This window comes from Trichosurus vulpecula, chromosome 1 (assembly GCF_011100635.1).
Source record: "Trichosurus vulpecula isolate mTriVul1 chromosome 1, mTriVul1.pri, whole genome shotgun sequence".
NCBI lineage: Eukaryota > Metazoa > Chordata > Mammalia > Diprotodontia > Phalangeridae > Trichosurus > Trichosurus vulpecula.
The window spans coordinates 432,233,094-432,254,741 of record NC_050573.1 but is presented as its reverse complement, the minus strand read 5'-3'; the positions used below and the strand labels follow the sequence as shown (position 1 = coordinate 432,254,741).

Sequence of the window (21,648 nt, the reverse complement as noted above, 5' to 3'; positions counted from 1 at the left end):
AATGAATCTATCTATCAGATCCTTAAAAAGAAATAAATAAGAACTTAAGTCTTTCCTTTACCCTGCTCTACTAGGAAAAATAAAAGTGATCAAAACTTCAAAGACTAGCAATCTCATTAATGGAATATTATTTTAAAAACTGAACAATGTAGACAATTATTTAACACTTTGAGCTATGGGTCACCTGTACTGGAAACTTAATGTTCATGAACCAAACGATATCAAGCATGGACGCTTTCCCAGGACGGTGTTTTCGCGGTGATCGAAAGTTGTGTTACACATGACAACCGTTCGTGTTGGCTGCATCACTAATAGCACACAGAACATCAGATACAGAAAAGAAGAACATTTTTTAAAGTTTAATCCCCAGAAATGGCAAATAACCAAATTAGTAAAAAAAAGAAAAAAAAAAGAAAAAAAAGAAAACAAATGTGCGAATTGAAATCTGTTCCTAAACCAATGCCCCTTTCCTATCACTGAAACTCCCTGTGATGCAAACAATACTGATGATGCCCAGATAGACTCCCTGTTTACTTCAAGTAATTAGGAGGGGGAAAAAGTGTTCCATACATGATATTTTGTCAACTTTAATTTAAATGGAGGGCATGGGAGGGAGGTGTCCTCATACATTTACTAATACAAACATGACTTCTGTGACATATTGAGATGCCTCAGAGAATCAATTTCTAGATGTTCCCCTTGAATAATTTTGCTCATAACTATGGAAGTGGAGTAATTAAACAAGAAAATGTATCTGACCCTCAAGTAATCCCTTAATGCTTGTATATTTAAAACTAATTTAAACTACACTTGCTTGAAAAGGGACAGCTGTGTCTTGTTACAAATAGCCCCAAGAAGTACTATCAATAACAGAAGTAAAAACTAATTTCCTATAAATTTAGAGGGGAGGGAAAAAACCTCAATAACTTGGTTTTAAAACTCGAAACTTCCTTTTAATCAATATCTAGCAAATGTCTAAAACCAATCACAATTTAAGGACAATGATTCATTTATGATACTGTATTCCATCTAATTCAATGTTGTTCATTTTACTGAATAAAACTGCTAACCCAAAAATTATTTCACTTTAAAAGTCTGAAACTAAGACTTAAAAAGTCTGTAAACTATTCATACCCATGGTGGCACAGAGTGGATATGTACTTAACTCCATTATAAGCTTTGAGTGACTCTTAATTCAGAGTATATAAAACCAACCCAGGGTGAAAAGTAACTGGTGTAACAAATTTTCAAAAGCACCATGCTGGGTTTTAATAGGAATAATTCTACTCAAAATAATCAAATGTACAAGGAAAATCTGAGTAATATCACCAGAACCTAGATACTCTCTCTAACCTCAGTTGGGATTGAAGATGTAAGGTTGAAACAAAAAAAAAATTGTTGTGTCTAATTCATAGGAATTGAACAGAAGTTACAGCTTCCTAGATTTATGTGTGTTGAGTTACAGCCAAGTCAACAGTGAAATATTAGTTTCCTAAATTTTGAAGCAAATTATACTAGTTAATTTGACTAGTGTAATAAAAATTACACCTAATGCTACATTATTTGAACATATGCTCATACACATGCAGTTTTAACATGCACAAAATTAAAATATAAGAGGTGGCCTTATTGATGACTTCAATTATTTATAGTCTACATTTATTAGCCACTAATGTTAGCAAATTTATCTATGCCAAATAACTACATTCCTTCTGTAGCATCTGACTGTGGACTATATATTTCATAAAAGAGACAGCATGATTTTTAAAAGTCATGAAATTTGAATAGCTCCTGAAGAGTTAATCTTCATCCTTGAATTCAGAACTTACTGTTAACATCTTCTCATTGCTACAGTAGTTATAAAAAAACAAATTTTAATTCCTATATTGTCCATTTAGTGCCTCAAATATGACACTTATTTAATAAAAAAAGGTCCATAGAAGAAAGTATGCTTAAGTTGTTGGGGGAAGGGGGAGGGAGAACGACAATAACTATCAAAAAATACATATCAAAAAGTGAATTAGTTAAGTTTTAGAAAATCTTTCATTTATACTTTGAATGCTGCCTCTCAGTAATAAATCAGAATGCACAGAAGTCAAATTGTATGCTTGGAAGTATTTTTCTTACTCTAACTGCCAAAGATGATACTTGAAAATTTAAGTTTCACTGCTTAATTCCTAAAATACAGTCCTATCAAATTATCTTCAAAATTCTTAGGTGTGTAAGAGTGCAACATAAATGGACATCTCTCTTAATCTGTGTTTATTAAAGACAATAGTTAGGAAAGACAATATGTACTTCTCTTCCTATGCCTCAGCATCCATTTACACAAACTAAAACAATGAAGATCTCAGGAATTTTCAACAAACGAACCAAGTGTGCTCGTACATACACATGCGCGCGCGCGCGCGCACACACACACACACACACACATACAGAGCAAAAAAGCCAACAGCTTTCCCCCCTCCAAGAAGCATTCCCCAAGTAGACAGCTAAAAGGCTTCCTAGTTAGAGAAAATAAGAATTTTTCTGTAATGGTTAAGTATTAAAAGTGAAAGTCTCTTCACCCCAGCCTTCATATATAATATATAGGTGCTATCTTATAAAAATGTTCTATATTACAAAAAATGGGTTGCTATATCCTTGATGCTTCTGATATGCCTAAAATTCCAGGAAAATGAAAGCAGAAACTACAAATTAGCTTTTTTCTGAAAGATGTGGTTAGTCTTAGAAAGCAGTCTGTAGAAAAAAGTTTCACTGAGATTAGAAAGTATATCAAAAGTATATTATTTATCACTGTTTTAGTACAGAATTTACTAAAACAGTTTATAAACACCAATTAAGGTCTAAGCTAAGTTTCACAACACTAAAACTGAGTTTCTGACACAAAATTTATTTGGCCTTAATATTTTAAGTTGAAAACTGCAAATATACTACCTTCCTTTCATATACAACTTTGAAACAAAATGTTATGAACTTTTAATGGAATACCATTTACAAAGAACTGGAATACCAGTTCACAAGTCAAAGTGAAAGAGATTTAACAAAACAAAAACAAAAACAAAAAGGGACAAAATAAAGAAAAAGAAATTAAAGTAAAACAATAAAAAACAGAGACAGGGCGTCCATCTTCAGCGGGTCAGACTCCGATCTCATTTCCCCCATGTAGGATTCACTTGACGGCAGGTTTAGTGGCATGGCAAACAATGCCTAACTCAGGCAAGTGTAAACAGGTCTGCCTTGGCCAGTCTAGTCATCTAATAATGCACAAATATCACATAGAGAAAACATACAAAACCAAATTAATAGTCAAAATCCATCTACCAGAAAATGTGGACATAAAGTTATGACTGATGGTTATGTGGCACCTTTATGTTTCAACCTTTTCTTTTTCTAAGTGTAACATTTAAAGAGAAATCTGGGGATGCACGCAAGGAGAAAAAAAAATCACATTTGGACAGGATAATGAAAGCTATATTTTAAAATGGCATTTTATGACTAGCAATAGCTAATGGTTAATGTGTAATGTTACACAATGAACATTATTTCCATTTAACTGAGGTTCCTCTCACATAATGCCTACACTAAAGCATCAAGTTAAAATAAACTGAAAAACACTTTCCATAAGCTTCTACAAGTTTCTCTCTTTTCTGTCACAATGCTGTTTCTAAAGTATGTAAAAACAAATGCTAGCAGTATTGACTGTTGCTTAATCATGTACAGAATCTCTCATTTTACAGTATTCAATGAGAATTCTTTCCTTTGATTTATTCTGAAGTAACATGCTATTTTTCACACAACAGTAAAGCATTACTCAGTTTGCAGTGCAAAATCTGATACATAATGTCCACTGTAAACTTCTAGATGTTTTGTATATAAACCAATCTCCTGCATATTAAACCTTTAGTTTAATTACTCTTTGAAATAAAAAATGTATCTTACTATTTTCTAATGTTCCATGGGGTAGTTTACTATCTTAAAAAAATTCATACTTACTTGTAACTAAAATGCAATAAAAATGCTGTTTTTATATTAAAATACTGTGAAAGCTTTTATCTCAAAATGGCAAAAAGTACTCAACTGTAATTAAAATTTTACTTTTAGTCTTTACTGAATACTACCCCCCCCCTCAAAAAAAAAGGAATTAGACAACTCAAAGTTAAAGCTGCTCAGGTACTAAGTTATATGCTCTCCAAGGAAGATATATACAATATACCAAAGTAAGACTGGTAATGCAATAGGTGAAATGTTTTCCTCCGATTCAGTAATGAATTAATGTAAGACCTTCTGCTACCAATGGTACAAAGAGTAGCTGTGGGTAAGGTCTGCATATTTAATCTTATTTGCTTGTTGGCCAAATTCCAGTGAGAAATATCGTCTATGGGAATTCCTCACCAAGCAATTTCTACTCGGTATAGTGCATTTGTTACCTCACTCCCAGCCTCGCAAAAACAAAAAATTATTGTTCCCTTCCCCAACTATTATAGGCTGAATACCCCTCACTGATCAGACTAAAACAGATATTACACAAATAATTAATTGCATTCCTTTCTTTGTGGAGAACACCTATTTTCAAACTCATTTGAAAAAAATTCAGAATGTTCTAACGTGGGACATACCAGATCTGTCCTCACTGCACTGGACTTTAAAAGTTTATAACATCCTGAAATAATGAATCCTGAATCATACACAAAAATCTCAAAGTATAATCTAGTCATTATCTTACAAGTAACTTTCTTTTTTTAGCAAGTTAAATTTATCTATGTAATATGAGTCCTCTAATGAAAGTATTCATTAAATATTTTAGGAATTTAATTTAAAATATTCAAACATTCCTAGATACTATAAGGCAAAATCTTCCATCAAAGGAATTATTTTAAAATGACAGCTATAGTTTTGTGCAACTATTAATAGCATAATCCTAAAGTTCTTGTATATACACCAACATGGCCTATTATAAGTGATTTAAGGAGATTAAGATATGCTACTACTTAAAAATCAATACTGATAATTACTTGTTCTTAAGATAATGGAAGGCACTTAACCTTAATGAATAGTAACCTTAAGGCCTTTGGCCTCTTTCTGATGGATTTCTTAGAAAATATTTTTTAACTTCAAAAAAAGCCTGTGAAAGTAAAAAATAAATTTGTTTTATATGAAATCAGTATCAAGAATGTCAAATTAATATCAATAACTTTAATGAAATTAATTATATTTTTATCATTAACACAGACACCATTACTTAGATAACCCCAAATTGGCAAACTGTGTCCACTCTGTTTTGTCTCAATGAAAAAATTATTAGAACTGGATGTTCTGGAGTACAAACTCCTATACAATGAAGTATTTAAATAAATACATCCCTTGTTAAGATCATAATCCTTTTAGGATACACTCTGTAATTTCTAATTACTACAAATTTTTTAATAAATATTTAGATGCATAATAAAAAACAGACAAATCAATGATTTAAATATGTATTTTACTACTAAAATGAAAACTTTTTTTTCTGTTTCCAAATTTTGTTTTTGCTTTTAAAACACACAAAACAGAGTACCAGCTACTTGCCAATTTCTGGGAAAACTAAAAGCCATCAACAAAAAAGACAGACTGACATTACAGAAAAACATCTAAAATACCAACCTTCTGCACAGGGTACAACTATCAGAGCTCTGTCAATAAAAACCGTGTTAGTTAGATGCTGGGCCACACCAACACTCGATGGGTCACGAAACTTAACATAACATACTTTGGAGGAAAAAGCAAGAGGTGCGTTGCTGCAAGATAAAAAGAAAAACAATCAGTCTTATAAACTTATTTAGATCTTTCATTGTTTCTCCTTTAAAAGCAAAATTATAAAATCTTAAATCACTGAAATTTTCACCCACTTAAGATGAGTTATTATAACATGTTTGACCAAACTGTTTATTTGCAGGCTGTTCAACACACACACACACACACACACACACACACACTTATTTTAATATGTTAATGACCAGATCCACTAGCTAGTCTGCAATGGCCACTGCCCAGTTCTTGATCAGAATGATGTTTGATCTAGAGCTAGTCAAGCTCAGTACTTAAGCACGTGTGGTCTCCTTATAATGACATTTAAAGTTTCTTTAAAAACCAGAGATGTCAAACATGACCCACACCATTCTCCAATGCAACCTGAACCACAGTAAAACATAAATGGGGGAGGGGGCAGAGCCAAGATGGTGGCTGGAAAGCAGGGACTCCCCTAAAGCTCTCCCCCAGGACCCTCCAAATACCCATAAAAATGGCTCTGAACAAATTCTAGAGCTGCAGAACCCATGAAATAGCGGAGGGAAGCAGGGTTCCAGCCCAGGATAGCGTGGATGGTTGCTGGGTAAGGTCTATCACACGGAGCTGGGAGCAGAGCTGTGAGCAGAGCCCAGTGTGGGCCACGCCCTGACCAACCAGACCAGGAGCCAGGCAGAACAGGCCCTAGCACCCTGAATCAGTGAGCTGTGGCAGTTACCAGACTTCTCAACCCACGACAGAGAAGGTTAGTGGGAAAAATTGCTGGAACTGAAAGGAGTTCGCAGTCAGCCTCTACCCCCAGGACAGCAGAGGTAATGCAGCTCTGAGGCTGCTTACAGAACTACAGCTGCAGTTGCTTCCAGCCCCACGCCCACCTGGTGGGAGGAATTAAGTGGCAGATCAGAGCAGAAGTACAGAGCCAGTTTAGATCTGAGTCACAGTCAGGGTTGGTGGTTCTTGGGGGAGGAGGAGCGCTGGGGTGGCAGAGCTTGCTGTGTAGAAATAGCTCTGAAAACAACAGCGCAGCTCCCCAAGCTTGGGACAAAGTACTCTTTACTGTACAAGCAGTCATACCCCAATGAAAAACTCAAGGGTCAAGTAGTTGGCTGGGAACATGAACAGGCAGCGAAAACGGTCTCAGATTCAGACTCTGGAATCTTTTTTGGTGATGAAGACAACCAAAACATACATCCGGAAGAAGTCAACAAAGTCACAGAGCCTACATTAAAAGCCTCCAAGAAAAACATGAACTGGTCTCAGGCCATGGAAGAGCTCCAAAAGGATTTGGAAAAGCAAGTAAGAGAAGTAGGGGAAAAATTGGGAAGAGAAATGAGAGTGATGCAAGAAAAACATGAAAAACAAGTCAACAACTTGCTAAAGGAGACCCCCCTAAAAAATACTGAAGAAAATAACACCTTAAAAAACAGACTAACTCAAATGGCAAAAGAGCTCCAAAAAGCCAATGAGGAGAAGAATGCCTTGAAAAACAGAATCAGCCAAATGGAAAAGGAGGTCCAAAAGACCACTGAAGAAACTATTACCTGAAAAATTAGAATGGAGCAAGTGGAAGCTAGTGACTTTATGAGAAATCAAGATATTATAAAACAGAACCAAAGGAATGAAAAAATGGAAGACAATGAGAAATATCTCATTGGAAAAACCACTGACCTGGAAAATAGATCCAGGAGAGATAATTTAAAAATTATTGGACTACCTGAAAGCCATGATCAAAAAGAGCCTAGATATCATCTTTCAAGAAATTATCAAGGAGAACTGCCCTGATATTCTACAGCCAGAGGGCAAAATAGAAATGGAAAGAATCCACAGATTGCCTCCTCAAAAAAATCCCAAAAAGAAACCTCCTAGGAATGTTGTCACCAAATTCCAGAGCTCCCAAATCAAGGAGAAAATATGGCAAGCAGCCAGAAAGAAACAATTTGAGTACTGTGGAAACACAATCAGGATAACACAAGATCTAGCAGCTTCTACATTAAGGGATTGAAGGACTTGGAATATGATATTCCAGAGGTCAATGCAGCTAGGATTAAAAACAAGAATCACCTACCCAGCAAAACTGAGTATCATGCTCCAAGGCAAAATATAGACTTTCAATAAAATAGAGAACTTTCAAGCTTTCTCAGTGAAAAGACCAGAACTGAATAGAAAATTTGACTTTCAAACACAAGAATCAAGAGAAGCATGAAAAGGTAAACAAGAAAGAGAAATCATAAGGGACTTACTAAAGTTGAACTGTTTTGTTTACATTCCTACATGGAAAGATGTGTATAATTCATGAGACCTCAGTATTAGGGTAGCTGAAGGGAATATACATACATACACACATACACATATACATACACACACACACAGAGGGCACAGGGTGAGTTGAATATGAAGGGATGATATCTAAAAAAAAAAATCAAATTAAGGGATGAGAGGAATATATTGAGAGAGGGAGAAAGGGAGAGATAGAATGGGGTAAATTATCTCACATAAAAGTGGCAAGAAAAACCAGTTCGGTAGGAAGGGAAGAGGGGGCAGGTGAGGAGGAATGAGTGAATCTTGCTCTCATCGGATTTGAGCTGAGGAGGGAATAACATACACACTCAATTGGGTATCTTACCCCACAGGAAAGAAGGAGGAAGAAGATAAAAAAGGGGGACCATAGAAGGGAGGGCAGATAGGGAGAAGAGGTAATCAAAAGCAAACACTTTCAAAAAGGGACAGGGTCAAGGGAGAAAATTGAACAAAGGGGGACTGGCTAGAAAGGAGCAAAATATAGTTAAGTCTTTCACAACATGAGTATTGTGGAAGGGTTTTACATAATGATACATACGTGGCTGATGTTGAATTGCTTGCCTTCTTAGGGAGGGTGGGTGGGGAGGGAAGAGGGGAGAAAATTTGGAACTCAAAGTTTTAAAAGAAGATGTTCAAAAAAAAAAGTTTTTGCATAAAACTAGGAAATAAGGTATACAGGCAATGGGGCATAGAAATCTATCTTGCCCTACAAGAAAGTAAGGGAAAAGGGGATGGGGGGAGTGGGGTGACAGAAGGGAGGGATAACTGGGGAACAGGGCAATCAGAACATATGTCATCTTGGAGTGGGGGGACAGTAGAAATGGGGAGAAAATTTGTAATTCAAACTCTTGTGGAAATCAATGCTGAAAACTAAAAATATTAAATAAATGAATAATTTTTAAGAAGTCAACAGAAAGTCATAAAAAGAGTCTTGACCCCTGAAGGGTATGCTGGAAGGGAGGGGGTTTATTTATTATTTATTCATCTGTATGTTACCCTTGTATTCTCCTCTTTTTATTTTATTTTTATAAGTTTATTTATTTTTAGTTTTCAACATTCACTTCCATAAGTTTTCTTCCCCTTCCTCTCCCTCCCCAAAATGGCATGCAATCTCATATAGGCTCTATACACACATTTCTATTAAACATATTGTCACATTAGTCATATAGAAGAATTATAATGAATGAGAAAGAAAATCATGAAAAAAAACCAAAACAAAACAAAATAAAAAAAGGAAATAATAGTCTGCTTTGATCTGCATTCAGACTTCATATGTCTTTTTCTGGATGTGGATGGCATTTTTCATCATGAGTCTTTTGGAATTATTTTAGTTCCTTGCATTGCTGAAAAGAGCTAAGTCTATTAAAGTCAGTCATTGCAAAAAAAAACATAAATAGGAAAAATTTAACAAAATAAACAAAAATACAATAAAACAAAGATACCATATTAATATATTTTAAAATTAAATCAATATGCCACTTGAAAGAAACCTCATTTAGGGATTAGAGGTCCTCTTTTCCATTTGAATTTGACACCACTACTTTATAATCCCAAAATCATTCTTACCCCCGCCCCTCCTCCCTGACATTCAGATGCCAAATATTTTTTATTATACTTTCTTCTGACCCCTTCTTTCTATTCATAAGGTCACCTCTTTAGACCTTCACTCTCTCCTTCCTATGCTATTATAATAACCTTCAAAAGGTTTCCTATATGTGCTCTCTACAACTACCCAAACAAAATTATTAAAATACTAGTCTGACCACTTCTTTGCTCAAAAATCTCCAATGCTTAGCCACTACCGGTATAGAACAAAATATAAATGAATCCATCTGGCCTTTTAAGGCTCTCTACCTGCAATTTAGCTTTCCTTGCGTAGGGATACACCCTTATTTCATGATTCCTCTTTATGGACTTTATATTCTAGCCAAACTGGTCTATTAGCTATTTCTCCAACTCACATTCCATCATCATACCTGAGTATACTTTCCTCCTAACTCTTAGTTCCTAATTTCCTTAAAGGCTTTGTTCAGGGTACCTCCCTCTAAGAGTAACCTTTCCCAACAATCTCATTTAGTGCTTTTGCTCCACAAACAAACTTGCATTTATTTATCTCTGCACAATCCTTCAATCTCCCTGGCCCCACCCCACCCTCCAAACACTTAGAAAGTAAGGGCCTTGACAGCAGGGAGTGTTTCATTTCATTGTTTTATTCCAGGCACTGAACAGAGTGCTTTGCATATCATGGGCCCTAATAAACATTTCAATGCGTCCTCAATCATAGCCAAAGGAAATCAGGGGGTCTTTTATACATGTCGGGACATGTTCTAAAGCCTATTTTGCTAAATCATCTTATAAGCAAGCAGACCACAGATACAAGAGAGGGCGGGGATGCAATTACTCTGTCACTTGATTTGGAGTAGCCACAACCATATGGATGGGTCAGCAGATTGCATGTGGGCAACAGTTCCACACTATCAACCTGTTGGGTTTCTTTTGGGGGGGGGGGGGAGGCAGGGCAATTGGGGTTAAGTGACCTGCCCAAGGTCACACAGCCAGTACATGTGTCAAGTGTCTGAGGCTAGATTTGAACTCAGGTCCTCCTGACTCCAGGGCTGGTGCTCTACTCACTGCACCACCTAGCTGCCCCAACCTATCTGGCTATACATAAAAGTCACCATCCACAAGTTGGTGACAATTTTTAAAGTCTGTGCACATAGTTTAAAGTTCAAAAATTCTTGTTAATACATGATACTTTCACCCAAAGAAAACATACTGCAAGCCACATGGGTCAAGAGAAGTCTTACAAACAGATGACTTATAAACATCATTTTAGAGTTTAAGACCTTTGAGATAATTTTATACAACATATAATAAAGCCATTCAGAAGTTTTGAAGAAAAAAAAACATTTTGGCTCAAGCCCTCCACTCTAAAAAGCAGTAAATGCCACGATGTTGATGAAAGTTAAAATTCATGTTTATTATTACAGAATAAAGTATGTTATATGAGATGGCTCAGTGGAAGCAGGATACCTGGGGTAACCATGATTATGTAAGAAACAGAAGATATAAAAAACTTACTTTAAAAAAGGAATAAGCAAAAGCTAAATTACTTTTACCAACATCAAAATTACTTATCTAGCTAGTAAGGCACACATATACTAGCAAAATAGTGGTCCTTTAGAACAGAGATATATACCCAGCCCACCACAAAACTCCCAAGTGGGTCAAGAATAAGATTAAAATGTAACTGGGAAAGGCTTAACAAAATAAAGATACAACATAATATTAATTTGTGGTTTTCTAAGTCAACAGGCAGCCAGGTATTGATTTTGATTTAACACCACTATCCCACAACAACTGCCCCTCTGTCCCACTTAACCCAACCCCAAATCAATTCTTTTTAGGCTATCCTTCTTTAAAACTCCACCTTAGCATCCCCGCCTAAGACTCCACCTTAGCATCCATCTTACTCCCTTCACCCTTCTCCCAACCCATAAAATAATTCAGACATCTATCCTGACTTTACTTCTAGTCTCTAAGAGGTTAAGGGACAAAATAGTCAAGATGCCTTTGCTGCTGCTATACTTTGTCGTCCTAAAGCCTTTCAATGAAGTATTCAGAATACAGTGCTGATGTCAACCCGAGTGTCCTCTGTTTAAATTGGAAATTTGTCCAAATTTGACAAAAAAATTTGACACACATCAGGGGCTTACCATCACGGCATATCATTGAATTAACTTATGCATTACAAATACATACAATGAAAATCACTGGTTCAATAGGAGTATTGGTTTGGATGCTGCTTTGCCAGTCTATCTGCCAAAGGTATGTCACATAATCCTCATCTATTTGCTTTATAAAGTTATCAGGTAAAAGTATACAGGCAAGTAATTGAAATTTTCAAAGAATATAAATCTAACTTTTAACATTTAGAAAAGAAATTTTAAATGCCAACAGTGGACAAAAATTTATATGAACAAATATACACTGTAATTTTTAAAAATTAGTCCAAGAAAAACATCCAAACTTCTTTTCTTTCCAAATGTATCTGACCTGTTCAATATATTTATTCTTATAATCTAAAGGGACTATAATTTTCAACTATATTTCAAACAATAAGGAATATAGCTCATTTTAAAAATTAACCTTAAATCTTAAACAGCATTTGGCAATAATTTTTTCAAAAGAAATACCTTGGGTTCCCTAGAAGAAAATGTATTAAAACAGAAAATTTTTAACACTTAGATGTCTCATTCAATAGAGATATTCAAGGCAAGAGAAAAAAAATTAGTGTAGAAATTACATAAAGATATAAATGACTGACAGCAATAAAAAATGAAAAATAACTACACATTCTCTGGAACTTAAATTAAGATATTATCTGGAACTCCCGAAAAGTGATCAGTGAAAACTCATAACATAAAATTCGAATTTTTCATCTGAGTTCAATTTTGTAAGACAACCAAATTTTTTAAAAGGATCAAAATTTTACTTTAAAAGCTTAACAGCAAAAATCATAGGACCAATTCTTTGAGTATTAACAACAACTTCTGAGTACTATGAAAAAAATTTATTTTAACAGAATGTTAAAAAGTTAAGTTTTTTCCACATTTAAACAAAACTGAAATATGTTAAATAATGTTGAAGATAGATATAAAGCAAAGACCAATAATAATTTATGGAACTCAATACAATACTGGTTTCACTTCTGGTGTTACCTGAACAAGAAGAACCAGCAGGTAAAAACAAATACAACTATGCCATGGAGTTTTTGATATAATTTTTTGTTAGATTTAAAATGTTACGGAAATTACTTTTTAAAAATAAAAATAGGAGCATCCTGTTCAATAAGGCCTGAGACTTTTTTAAAGGTTAATTAAAATGACAAAACAAAGAGTTAGAAGTTCCTTTAAAACTTTCTTGAAAAACAAAAAAATCTGAATCTCTTGACCTGTTATGAGAAAAATCTGGATGTTTACATTGCTGAAAGAAAACATGCTGTAATTTTCAACTTTATTAAAATATATTTGTCAACTCAGAGCTAAATTAATAGCTCCGTCAAGTCATATATAATCAGAAAATATAGTTTATTGATGTTCTAAATCAGAGGCTCTGGTCCTCAATATAATATTTAAAGTATCACTATGAAAATATTTATCCATCCCAGCAGGCAAAACCCCAATTTACCAAAAACAACTACTGGCTGTTAAATTCTTTTCTGAAGTCCAACTTGTATATTTTATTTAAGAATGGAAAACACTGAAGCACATCTTTCCAAAAAAAAAAAAAAAACCCAACCAGGTCTACCTCAATTTGGACAAAATATTTCAGAACTTTTTGAACTGATCCAACCAATTTGGAGAACAATTTGGAACTGTGCCCAAAGAGCTATAAAATTGTGCATACCCTTTGATCCAACAATACCACTGCTAGGTCTATATCCTAAAGACATCCAAAAAAAGGGGAAAGGACCTATTTGTACAGAAATATTTATAGCAGTTCTTTTTATGGTGGTTAAAAATTGGAAATTAAAGGGATGCCCTTCAATTGGGGAATGGCTACACAAGCTGTGGCATGACTGTAAATGGAATATTATTGTGCTGTATTAACAAATGACAAACAGGATGATCTCAGAAAAACTTGGACTTACATGAACACACAGTATAATGAAGTGAACAGAACCAACAGAACGTTGTACACATTAACAGCAATATTGCTTAATAAAGAATATGAACGACTTAGCTATTCTCAGCAACACAATGATCCAAGATAATCCCAAAGGACTAATGATGAAACATGTGATTCGCCTCCAGAGAAAGAACTTATATTGTTTGAATACAGACTGAAACATGCTATTATTCCACTTTCTTTCATTTTTTTTCTTTTATTCAAATCTCCTCGTACAAAATGAGTAACATGGAAATGTTTTACATGAAAAAAAATTTCAAACTTTAAGCTTTATGATGATTTGTTTATAATGATTTATTTTTAATGGGCAGGGGAATTTCAGCTTTTGCTTCCATGGACTTAGGTTACTTTTATTCTTACGTTTTTACAGAAGACATACTTTCAAAAGACCAGATTTTTGCTGGAATATGCTCATTACCTCTTTTAGTATGAAACCATAAGCACTAATAAATTGGTTTAATATTTACAATAAGAAAGCTTTATTTCTGGATACCTATGTTCTCCATGACACACATACACCCCATTCCTCACCCCCAGCCCATGATTCACCTAATTTAATTCAAATATTTATCAAGCGCCTTCTATTCTTACTACGCCATATATACATATGTGCATATAGTCTGCAAATTTTATATATCATACATTTATATCCATCTAAGCAGCTTGTGACACAGTGGATAGAACCTGGGCCTAGACTCAGGAAGAGCTGAGTTCAAATTCAGCCCCAGACACTGATTAGGTAAGGTTTGCATATTTCTTCAAGTATAAAACTGGGATGATAATAATAGCATCTATTCCACAGAGTTATTTTGAAGACCAAATGAATCAGTACTTGTAAAAAAGTGTTTAGCATAGTGCTTGGCATATAGTAAATGCCCTTCACCTAAGAGGGAGCTGGAAAGTCATGGTTTAAAATAATGATTTAATAGTTTCTTCAAGGAGCTTTTAATCAAATAGGGACATAAGTAAAATAGATAACTGTAACACATTATAATGGGTTGAGTATATAAAGTAGCTGTAAGATAGTATTGCGGGTTTTCTAAGAATTAATTTATGTACTAGAAGGCTATTAATATTCATATAATTAATTCATAAGCAGTGGTTTCCATCTTACAAACTTGTTAGAAATATGAAATTTTTTCTATTCATTTTAGGGGTATCAAAATGCTTTTGTACGTACAATAAAGAGCAAGAACATGTTAACCTCATCTTATAGTGTCCATTTCAAGACAAATTTTTCTATATAAGTTTTTCCTAATATGGTCATTTCTGCCCCCACTGTAAAGCCATTATGAGTTCCCAGGTCAACTTCTTCCTTCATTGTACATTTTGTGGAATTCTGTAGTGTTAGATCTACATACATTAGTGACAAATATTAGATGTAAATATGAATAAAGTATTTGTACAGGAGCATCGGGTAACTTTAAATATTAGAAGTATGTAAAAGAGATCAATGAATAAGTATGAAAGATTTTCAAGAGAAGCAGTGTGATGATGAATTCCAATAATGGCTTTACCATTTACTCCCTGAGCTAATCACTTCTCTTCCCTGGGTTCCCCGTTTCCTCATCTGTAAAATAGAGTGCTGGACAAGATGCCTCCGAAGGTCCTTTACAATTCTACATTTAAAATCCTGTAACTTCCATCAGTACCAGTGGTGTATACAAAGGGCTAAGAAGTTACTTTGTGTAGTTTTCTGTGTTCATGTTGTATTTCTCTCGTGTCCTTGATGACAGAGATTGTTTCTTTTTCTCTTTTTTTGGTCCATATACGGTTATTATTGGCAACATGTTTGCTGACTTGGTCAGAAAGGGACAAAGTAGAAACACGAACATGAGTTACAAGTCTGCTACTATAGTCCACCACCTTCAATTAAAAAAAAAAAAGTGTGGGGTTTTCCCCCCTTCCTTTGGCAACTTTCTACCAGGGAAAAATAGGTCTCCTTCCACAAAGTTAATGCCTAGGGAGCAGCCAAAGGCACAGACAAGTTAAGTAATTAGCCTAGGGTCACAAATAAAGAGATGGGATTTAAACCCAGGTCTTCAAGACCTCCAAGAACTCTAACCAATTTTAAAATATTTAAGTAAAAACACTTAAGTGTTTATGTAGTACCTAAGAGATCCTCCAAGGCCGCTATTACAAAATAATATATTAATAAGGCATCAGATTGCCTTTTCCATGAATGGGAAGAGAGGGGGAGGGGGAGAATTTGGAACTCAAAAAAAATTTTAAATGTTAAAAACAAATAAATGGACTTCTACGGGGGAGGGGGAAATAATATCTTATGTTTAAGTGGACTGGCCTGTTTTGCAAGACCAACCATAATATCAAAAACTGCAAGGAAGGACATGCTGTCAGACGACAGACTCATTAGTTGTTTTTTGTTTTAACTACTTCCTCCCCCACCTTTTTATAGACACAAGGAACTGCTAACTGAATAAAAGAAAGCTTTGTATGGAAATTAAGATTTTTTTTTAAAGAGAAAGGAATAAAAGTCATGGCTTTGAGTGAAATATACCATATAATGACCCCCAATTTTTTTTAAAGTTTCCTGTTACTAATCATAGCCCCAACCCCATTTCTGAAGACATAGGACAAAGAATGTGGGGGTCAGAGCATCCCGTTGGGCCAACCCCCCAAAACAACCAAGCCAAAGCGTAGAGGGCTCCCGACATGGGACAGAAAACAAAGTTGGGGTTTCCCGGGCGGAAATGGGAAGGGGCGGCCAAAGACGAGGAGCCCAGGTCACAAGACCGGGAAGACGCCCACCCGGGGCTGACGGCCGACCTAAGCCGAGGCAGGGGTAACGACAGGGGGGCCCGGGTTAGCCTGCCACCGGTCCGAAAGCTAACCCCAGGCTCTCGCCAAGAGTGCTCGGCCTAGGCCCGTCCGCGGCCATCTTAGATTCAGGCGAAAAAAAAAAAACCCACACACAAACCCCCACCACCATCCCCCGGAAGGGAATGAACATAGGCTTAAGGACAAAGCCCTTCTTCTGACACTATCGCGAAATGTTTCTAGTCGGACCAACATCACGATGCCCTCAATTCCGCTACAATGCCTCAACTCGAGGGAATGGAATAGAAGGCGAAAGAGGGAATCCAAGATAAAGGGAAGCCACCGACTGACGAGGGTCCCCCTTGCCCTGATCCAACATGGCCGCGGCGGCAGCCGGGAGGTCACGTGGCCCGACGCGAGCCCAGGGCGCCCCCCCCCCACCCCAGCCCGCGGTCTCTATGGCGCCCGCGCCCCGCGCCCCTCCCCCCAGCAGAGCCCAGGCACTTACTCCGGGGGGTAGAGACGCAGCTCTTCGATTTCTCCCAGGAAAGTGAACAAGGTCCGCATCTGCTCGCTGGTCACCGCCGACGACAGGTTAGTCACCTGAATCACAGCCGTGTTGGTCAGGCCGAAGCCCAGGCCCAAGGTGAAACCGCCGCCGCTATTCATCCTGATCTGGTGCTCGTTGCCTTCCCGCAGCCTCAACGTCTACTACGCCGCGTCGTCGCCGCCGACGAGAGGCGAGGAAGAGCGGAGAGCAGGCGCGGCTGTGAGCGCGCTCCCGACCGCGGAGTGGTGGCGCCGGGCAGGTCTAGCCACCCTGCTCACAACTCCCCTGCTCCTCCGGGCTGCGCGCGCCCTGGGCTCACCGCCCCCTCCGCGCTTGCGGAAGCGTCGCCCCGGCAACCCGGCGGGGGGGGGGGGCCTCACCTGGGGCGCACCTCCCCCGCGAGCCCGAGAAGTGCGTCACGGCCGCGTGCACTCCGCCTCCTACCCGGGGCTTTGAGGCAGGGCTTTTAATGCAAAGTAAACCCAACCCTCGGGGTGCCTTGGGAACGTGCGGGCCTCCGCTGGCCTCCTTTAGCCCCCGCTTTATTCTTACTGGCTGATTTTCGGATCAAATCAATAATCACTATTTTAAGGAGCTCCCAGTGGTAGGCCCTGAGCTGCAGCTGGGTACAATACGAAGACTAAAGGCGAAGAGACCCTGCCCTCAAAGAGCTTACGTTCTGTTGGTGGGGGAAGGGCCACACGTACGCGAAGATGAACAGCCTAGAAATACAAGATAACACTGCGGAAGGAGAGCAAGTAGCAGCGGGATTAGGGAAAGCTTCGTGTAGAATACGCTTCTGACCCTGGATCCGTGGACTTGTTAATGAAGGAAATTTTTACATTCAACGTAATTGGGCTCCTCTCTAATCCTACGTATTTTAGCGCTCTCTCTCTCTCTTTTGCATAGAAGGTACTAGAGTAGAGCTTTTAAGGGAACCATAAAGATAGTAGCTGACATTTGTCAAGCAATTTATGCATTATTTCATGCCCACAATAACCCTGCGAGGCGGGTGCTATTACTATCTCCACCTTACGTATAAAGAAACTGAGGCTTAGAGATGCTCATGGTCACATAGACAATAAATGTCTGCCTGACTTCAAGTCCAGCACCTAGCAGGCTGGGCGAGTAAGAGGTGGAGGTGAGGAGAATGCATTCCATGAAGGGAAAGGGGTCTTGTGAGGAAAAGCAAGGGCAAGTGGATGGTAAGGCTGAAGCTGGTGTAGGAATACTCTTAAGAATAGGCAGAAAAGCACAGAAAGGAGGAAACATTTCTTCCCACGAGGAAGAATTCCCAGATCACCAGATTCACATTATGGGTTGTATAGACTTTCGTTGGCTGGTCTAGCAATCTAGTAAGTCTATAACATTTTTATGGGGATGTTTTTGAGGTCCAAAACCAAATTAAAAATGAACTTTTGGAAAATGATCTCTTTTTAAGTGCTGGGCACTAACCAATCCTTATCAAATAACATTTAATGTTACTATATTCACAGGGTACAAGGCTGGGTCAAGTACAGGGAAAATTAAAGTGGCAGATTTTTATCTAAGACTTGACTAAATAAGATACTTTATAACTCAAGCATTTTGTTTGGTGGGGTAGTGCAGGAAGGAAGGTAAGAGGTGTTCCAAATGACACTCCCTTGTGGCTGTTGTTTTTGGCTGCAATGCTTGATTCCCAGTTCTCAGCTTCAAATTCCATAGATGGTTTCTAACAATCCCTTAGCATTCATGTGCATAGTTCCTGGGGCAAGCAGAGCCAAAAAAGAGCCCATGAGCAGGCACAAGAGAAAAAAAGCAGAGGATAAGGAATATTAAAAGGAACTAATGAACATGGGGAATAGGATTGGAGAAATGCTAGTCCGCTTGCAGGAACCCTTCCATTTCCTCTTTCCTACTGTCCTGGCAGGATTGCAATTCAGGCAGCTGATATCTTGTAGCAGAGGAAACTTATTTGCCTAGCATTAAAGACAGACACAATTAAATATCTGTACTTGGCCAGGGAAGAAGAAAAAATGGAATGTGGCATTGCAATCACCTGTGAGTGAAGCCAGTGTTGAAGGGGAGAGCTGCAGAGCATTGAAACTTTAGCCCATTCTGGCTAGAGTAATAGGGGCTACCCTTCTGGAGCTTTTGTTCTGCCTGCCACTGTGGAGTTGAGGCAAGAACTGGACAGGTCACAGGCTGGGAAAACACACCCAGTGCATGGATAACAACCTGCTTTAGTTAATTGCTGTCATTTGGATTAAAGTTCTGGTGAGTTAAGTTAATTGAAACAAAACGGGTACAAGGCAAAAGGGGGCTATTTTCCCCAGCAGTATGGTGGCTGAGTCATGCTATTTGATTGCACAGTCCAGACCTGTCATCGAGGCTGATGTAAGAACAGCCACATTAGGCACAGAGTGGAAGAAGAAAAGCGTAATGATCAGCTATTCTGTCTGAAAGCCTAGTCCCAGAGTACCCTGTGGTGCTAGATGGTGTGAATGACACTGGTGAGGCTGAGTGCTTGAACGATTTCCCCCATTCACTCAAGGCACTGACTGCTCTGCTGTAGGAGACCAAACACCCACTGGTCCCAGCACTCTGTACCAGTCACATCTCAGTTATCCCCTCTGTTACCTTCAGTCACCCCCTCCACTGAAGCCTTCCCCTTTACTTTCAAAGACAGGTATCTATATTGATAAAGATTTGTATTTGACCTATTCCATCCCTCTCACTACCAAAAGCTTTAAACTCTTAATTGCTATGATTCTGTGACTCTAATTAAGCAAAATTAAAGAGCTGTGGGGTGTATTTTAAAGAACAAGGGAAAGAGAGTAGTTAGACTATACAAACCATTCTCTGCTTAATTCAAAAAGACTACACATGAACAAGTCTTTGGAGAAGAGTAGGGAGAAGGGAGATGGCATGGCAAATTCAGACAGCCAGTTTGTTTTTCACCTGAAGTTTTAGGAAGCTGGTAAGTAGCAGTTACTATAGAAAGAGCCAGTAAGGGTAAGTACTCACATCTAAATGCTGGATCTTTAAGTTCATACAAGAATATATGATATGTTTATTAAAAAGGTAATAAAAATTTGGCAAATATTGGAGTCTGTCTTTAAGAGAACTCAACAAATCCTAACTTACCAAACTGATAAGAGCAATTTTCATATTATAACAGAATGCTTCACTATACTGTGGGATTCCCTTAAATACTAAGCTTATCACATGGAGTTAAAATGAGATTTATTTGCAAATCACTTCTATACAGTTATAGGTAATTATATTTAAATTTTAATGACCTAGCAGAACAAGGAGAACAATTTAGATGATGACCACAATAATGTGAAGAAAAGCGGCTACAAAAAGACTATGATACTGTTCAATACAATGACTATTCATGACTTCAAAAGGTGAAGGATGAAGCATATTACCTGCTTTCTTTCAGAGAAAAGGGACTAGCAGTATAGTACTGAAGGAGATATGCATTTTTGTACATAACCAATGTGGCGTCCATATTGGGGAAAAGCTGTAATACACAGTAAGAAGTGAAAGCCATTAACTTAAACTCTGTGAAAGGTGGAAGCCCAGACATAGTGACCTGTTGAAAATATAACATAGACACAAAAATTGTAATACAGACACTGTCATAACTTAGATATTGTGACCGGTACATGACAGTACATGACCAGTACCCAACCTTGAGTGCCTGGGCATTTACCCAACCAAGCTGGGTAAATGCCTGAATGTCTGGTAATCAGGTTCAATACTAAGTATGAGCTAAAATATTAGCCAAAATATTAACTAAACAGAAAAACTCAAAATATCCATCAATTCGCAGTGAAGCACTCAGTGGCTCTCCCTCCCTTTGTCTCATTTCTATAATTACCACAGGGGTGTTGGGGGTTCTTTGCGGGGAGGCACTGAATTGTCTGGCAGCAACCCCAGATTGCCCCTGTTTGTAAGTATTCATGATTGATTAAACTCCTATAATCAATCCTTTGGTATCAAACTCACCTCATGGTTATGAGGGAGGTACAGGGTTCCCTAGTCATAGGGAATTCCAGACCTTAAAACCAGTGTGTTGACTTTTTCTTTTTTTGTCTGATTATATTTGTTACAAGGTGGCACATCTATTTGGGACTGGTAATGGGCAGTGATAGAAATGCAACACAAGAAAGAAAAGGCCATCACTGAAATATTTAAAACACATCGAAGAAAACTAAAAATTCAAAAGGGAACACAATCAGAGCAGTTTTGTTTTACCATGTTACCTTTAATAAACACTTTCAAAAAACAGTAAAAGAAATTCACAATTTCATTCATAATTTCCTTTTTTTAGGTTTTATGCATTGAAATGTTCATTTTAAAATGATTCCTTATAAATTCTTAATAGAATTTATTTCAAAAACAAGAAAAATGTTTTTAGCAATATGTAAACAGCAGGATGTACTTTTGAAACTAAGAATTATAGAATATTAGATAGTTCAGTCCCCTACTTGCACATCCCCTTCCCAGAATGCCCAGCAAGTAGGTCATCCATTGATGGACCGGTTCTCATTTCATTT

General features: G+C 37.4%; 1 protein-coding gene across 3 annotated transcripts in view; it reads right to left on the bottom strand.

The window, feature by feature from the left end:
* The window catches only part of SREK1 (splicing regulatory glutamic acid and lysine rich protein 1), a 49,187-nt gene extending 31,841 nt beyond the window's left edge, over nt 1-17,346 (bottom strand). For 2 of the 3 annotated variants that reach the window (XM_036762203.1, XM_036762204.1), the window contains exons 1-2: nt 17,060-17,346; nt 5,644-5,777 (exon numbers count right to left, since the gene is read on the bottom strand). In XM_036762203.1, coding sequence (XP_036618098.1) covers nt 5,644-5,777; nt 17,060-17,220 — 295 coding nt within the window. In that variant the 5' untranslated portion in view covers nt 17,221-17,346. Of the gene's footprint in view, nt 1-184; nt 309-5,643; nt 5,778-17,059 lie in introns of those variants that run through there. The other variant, XM_036762210.1, reaches the window with a different exon arrangement.
* Between the last annotated feature and the right edge of the window lie 4,302 nt (nt 17,347-21,648).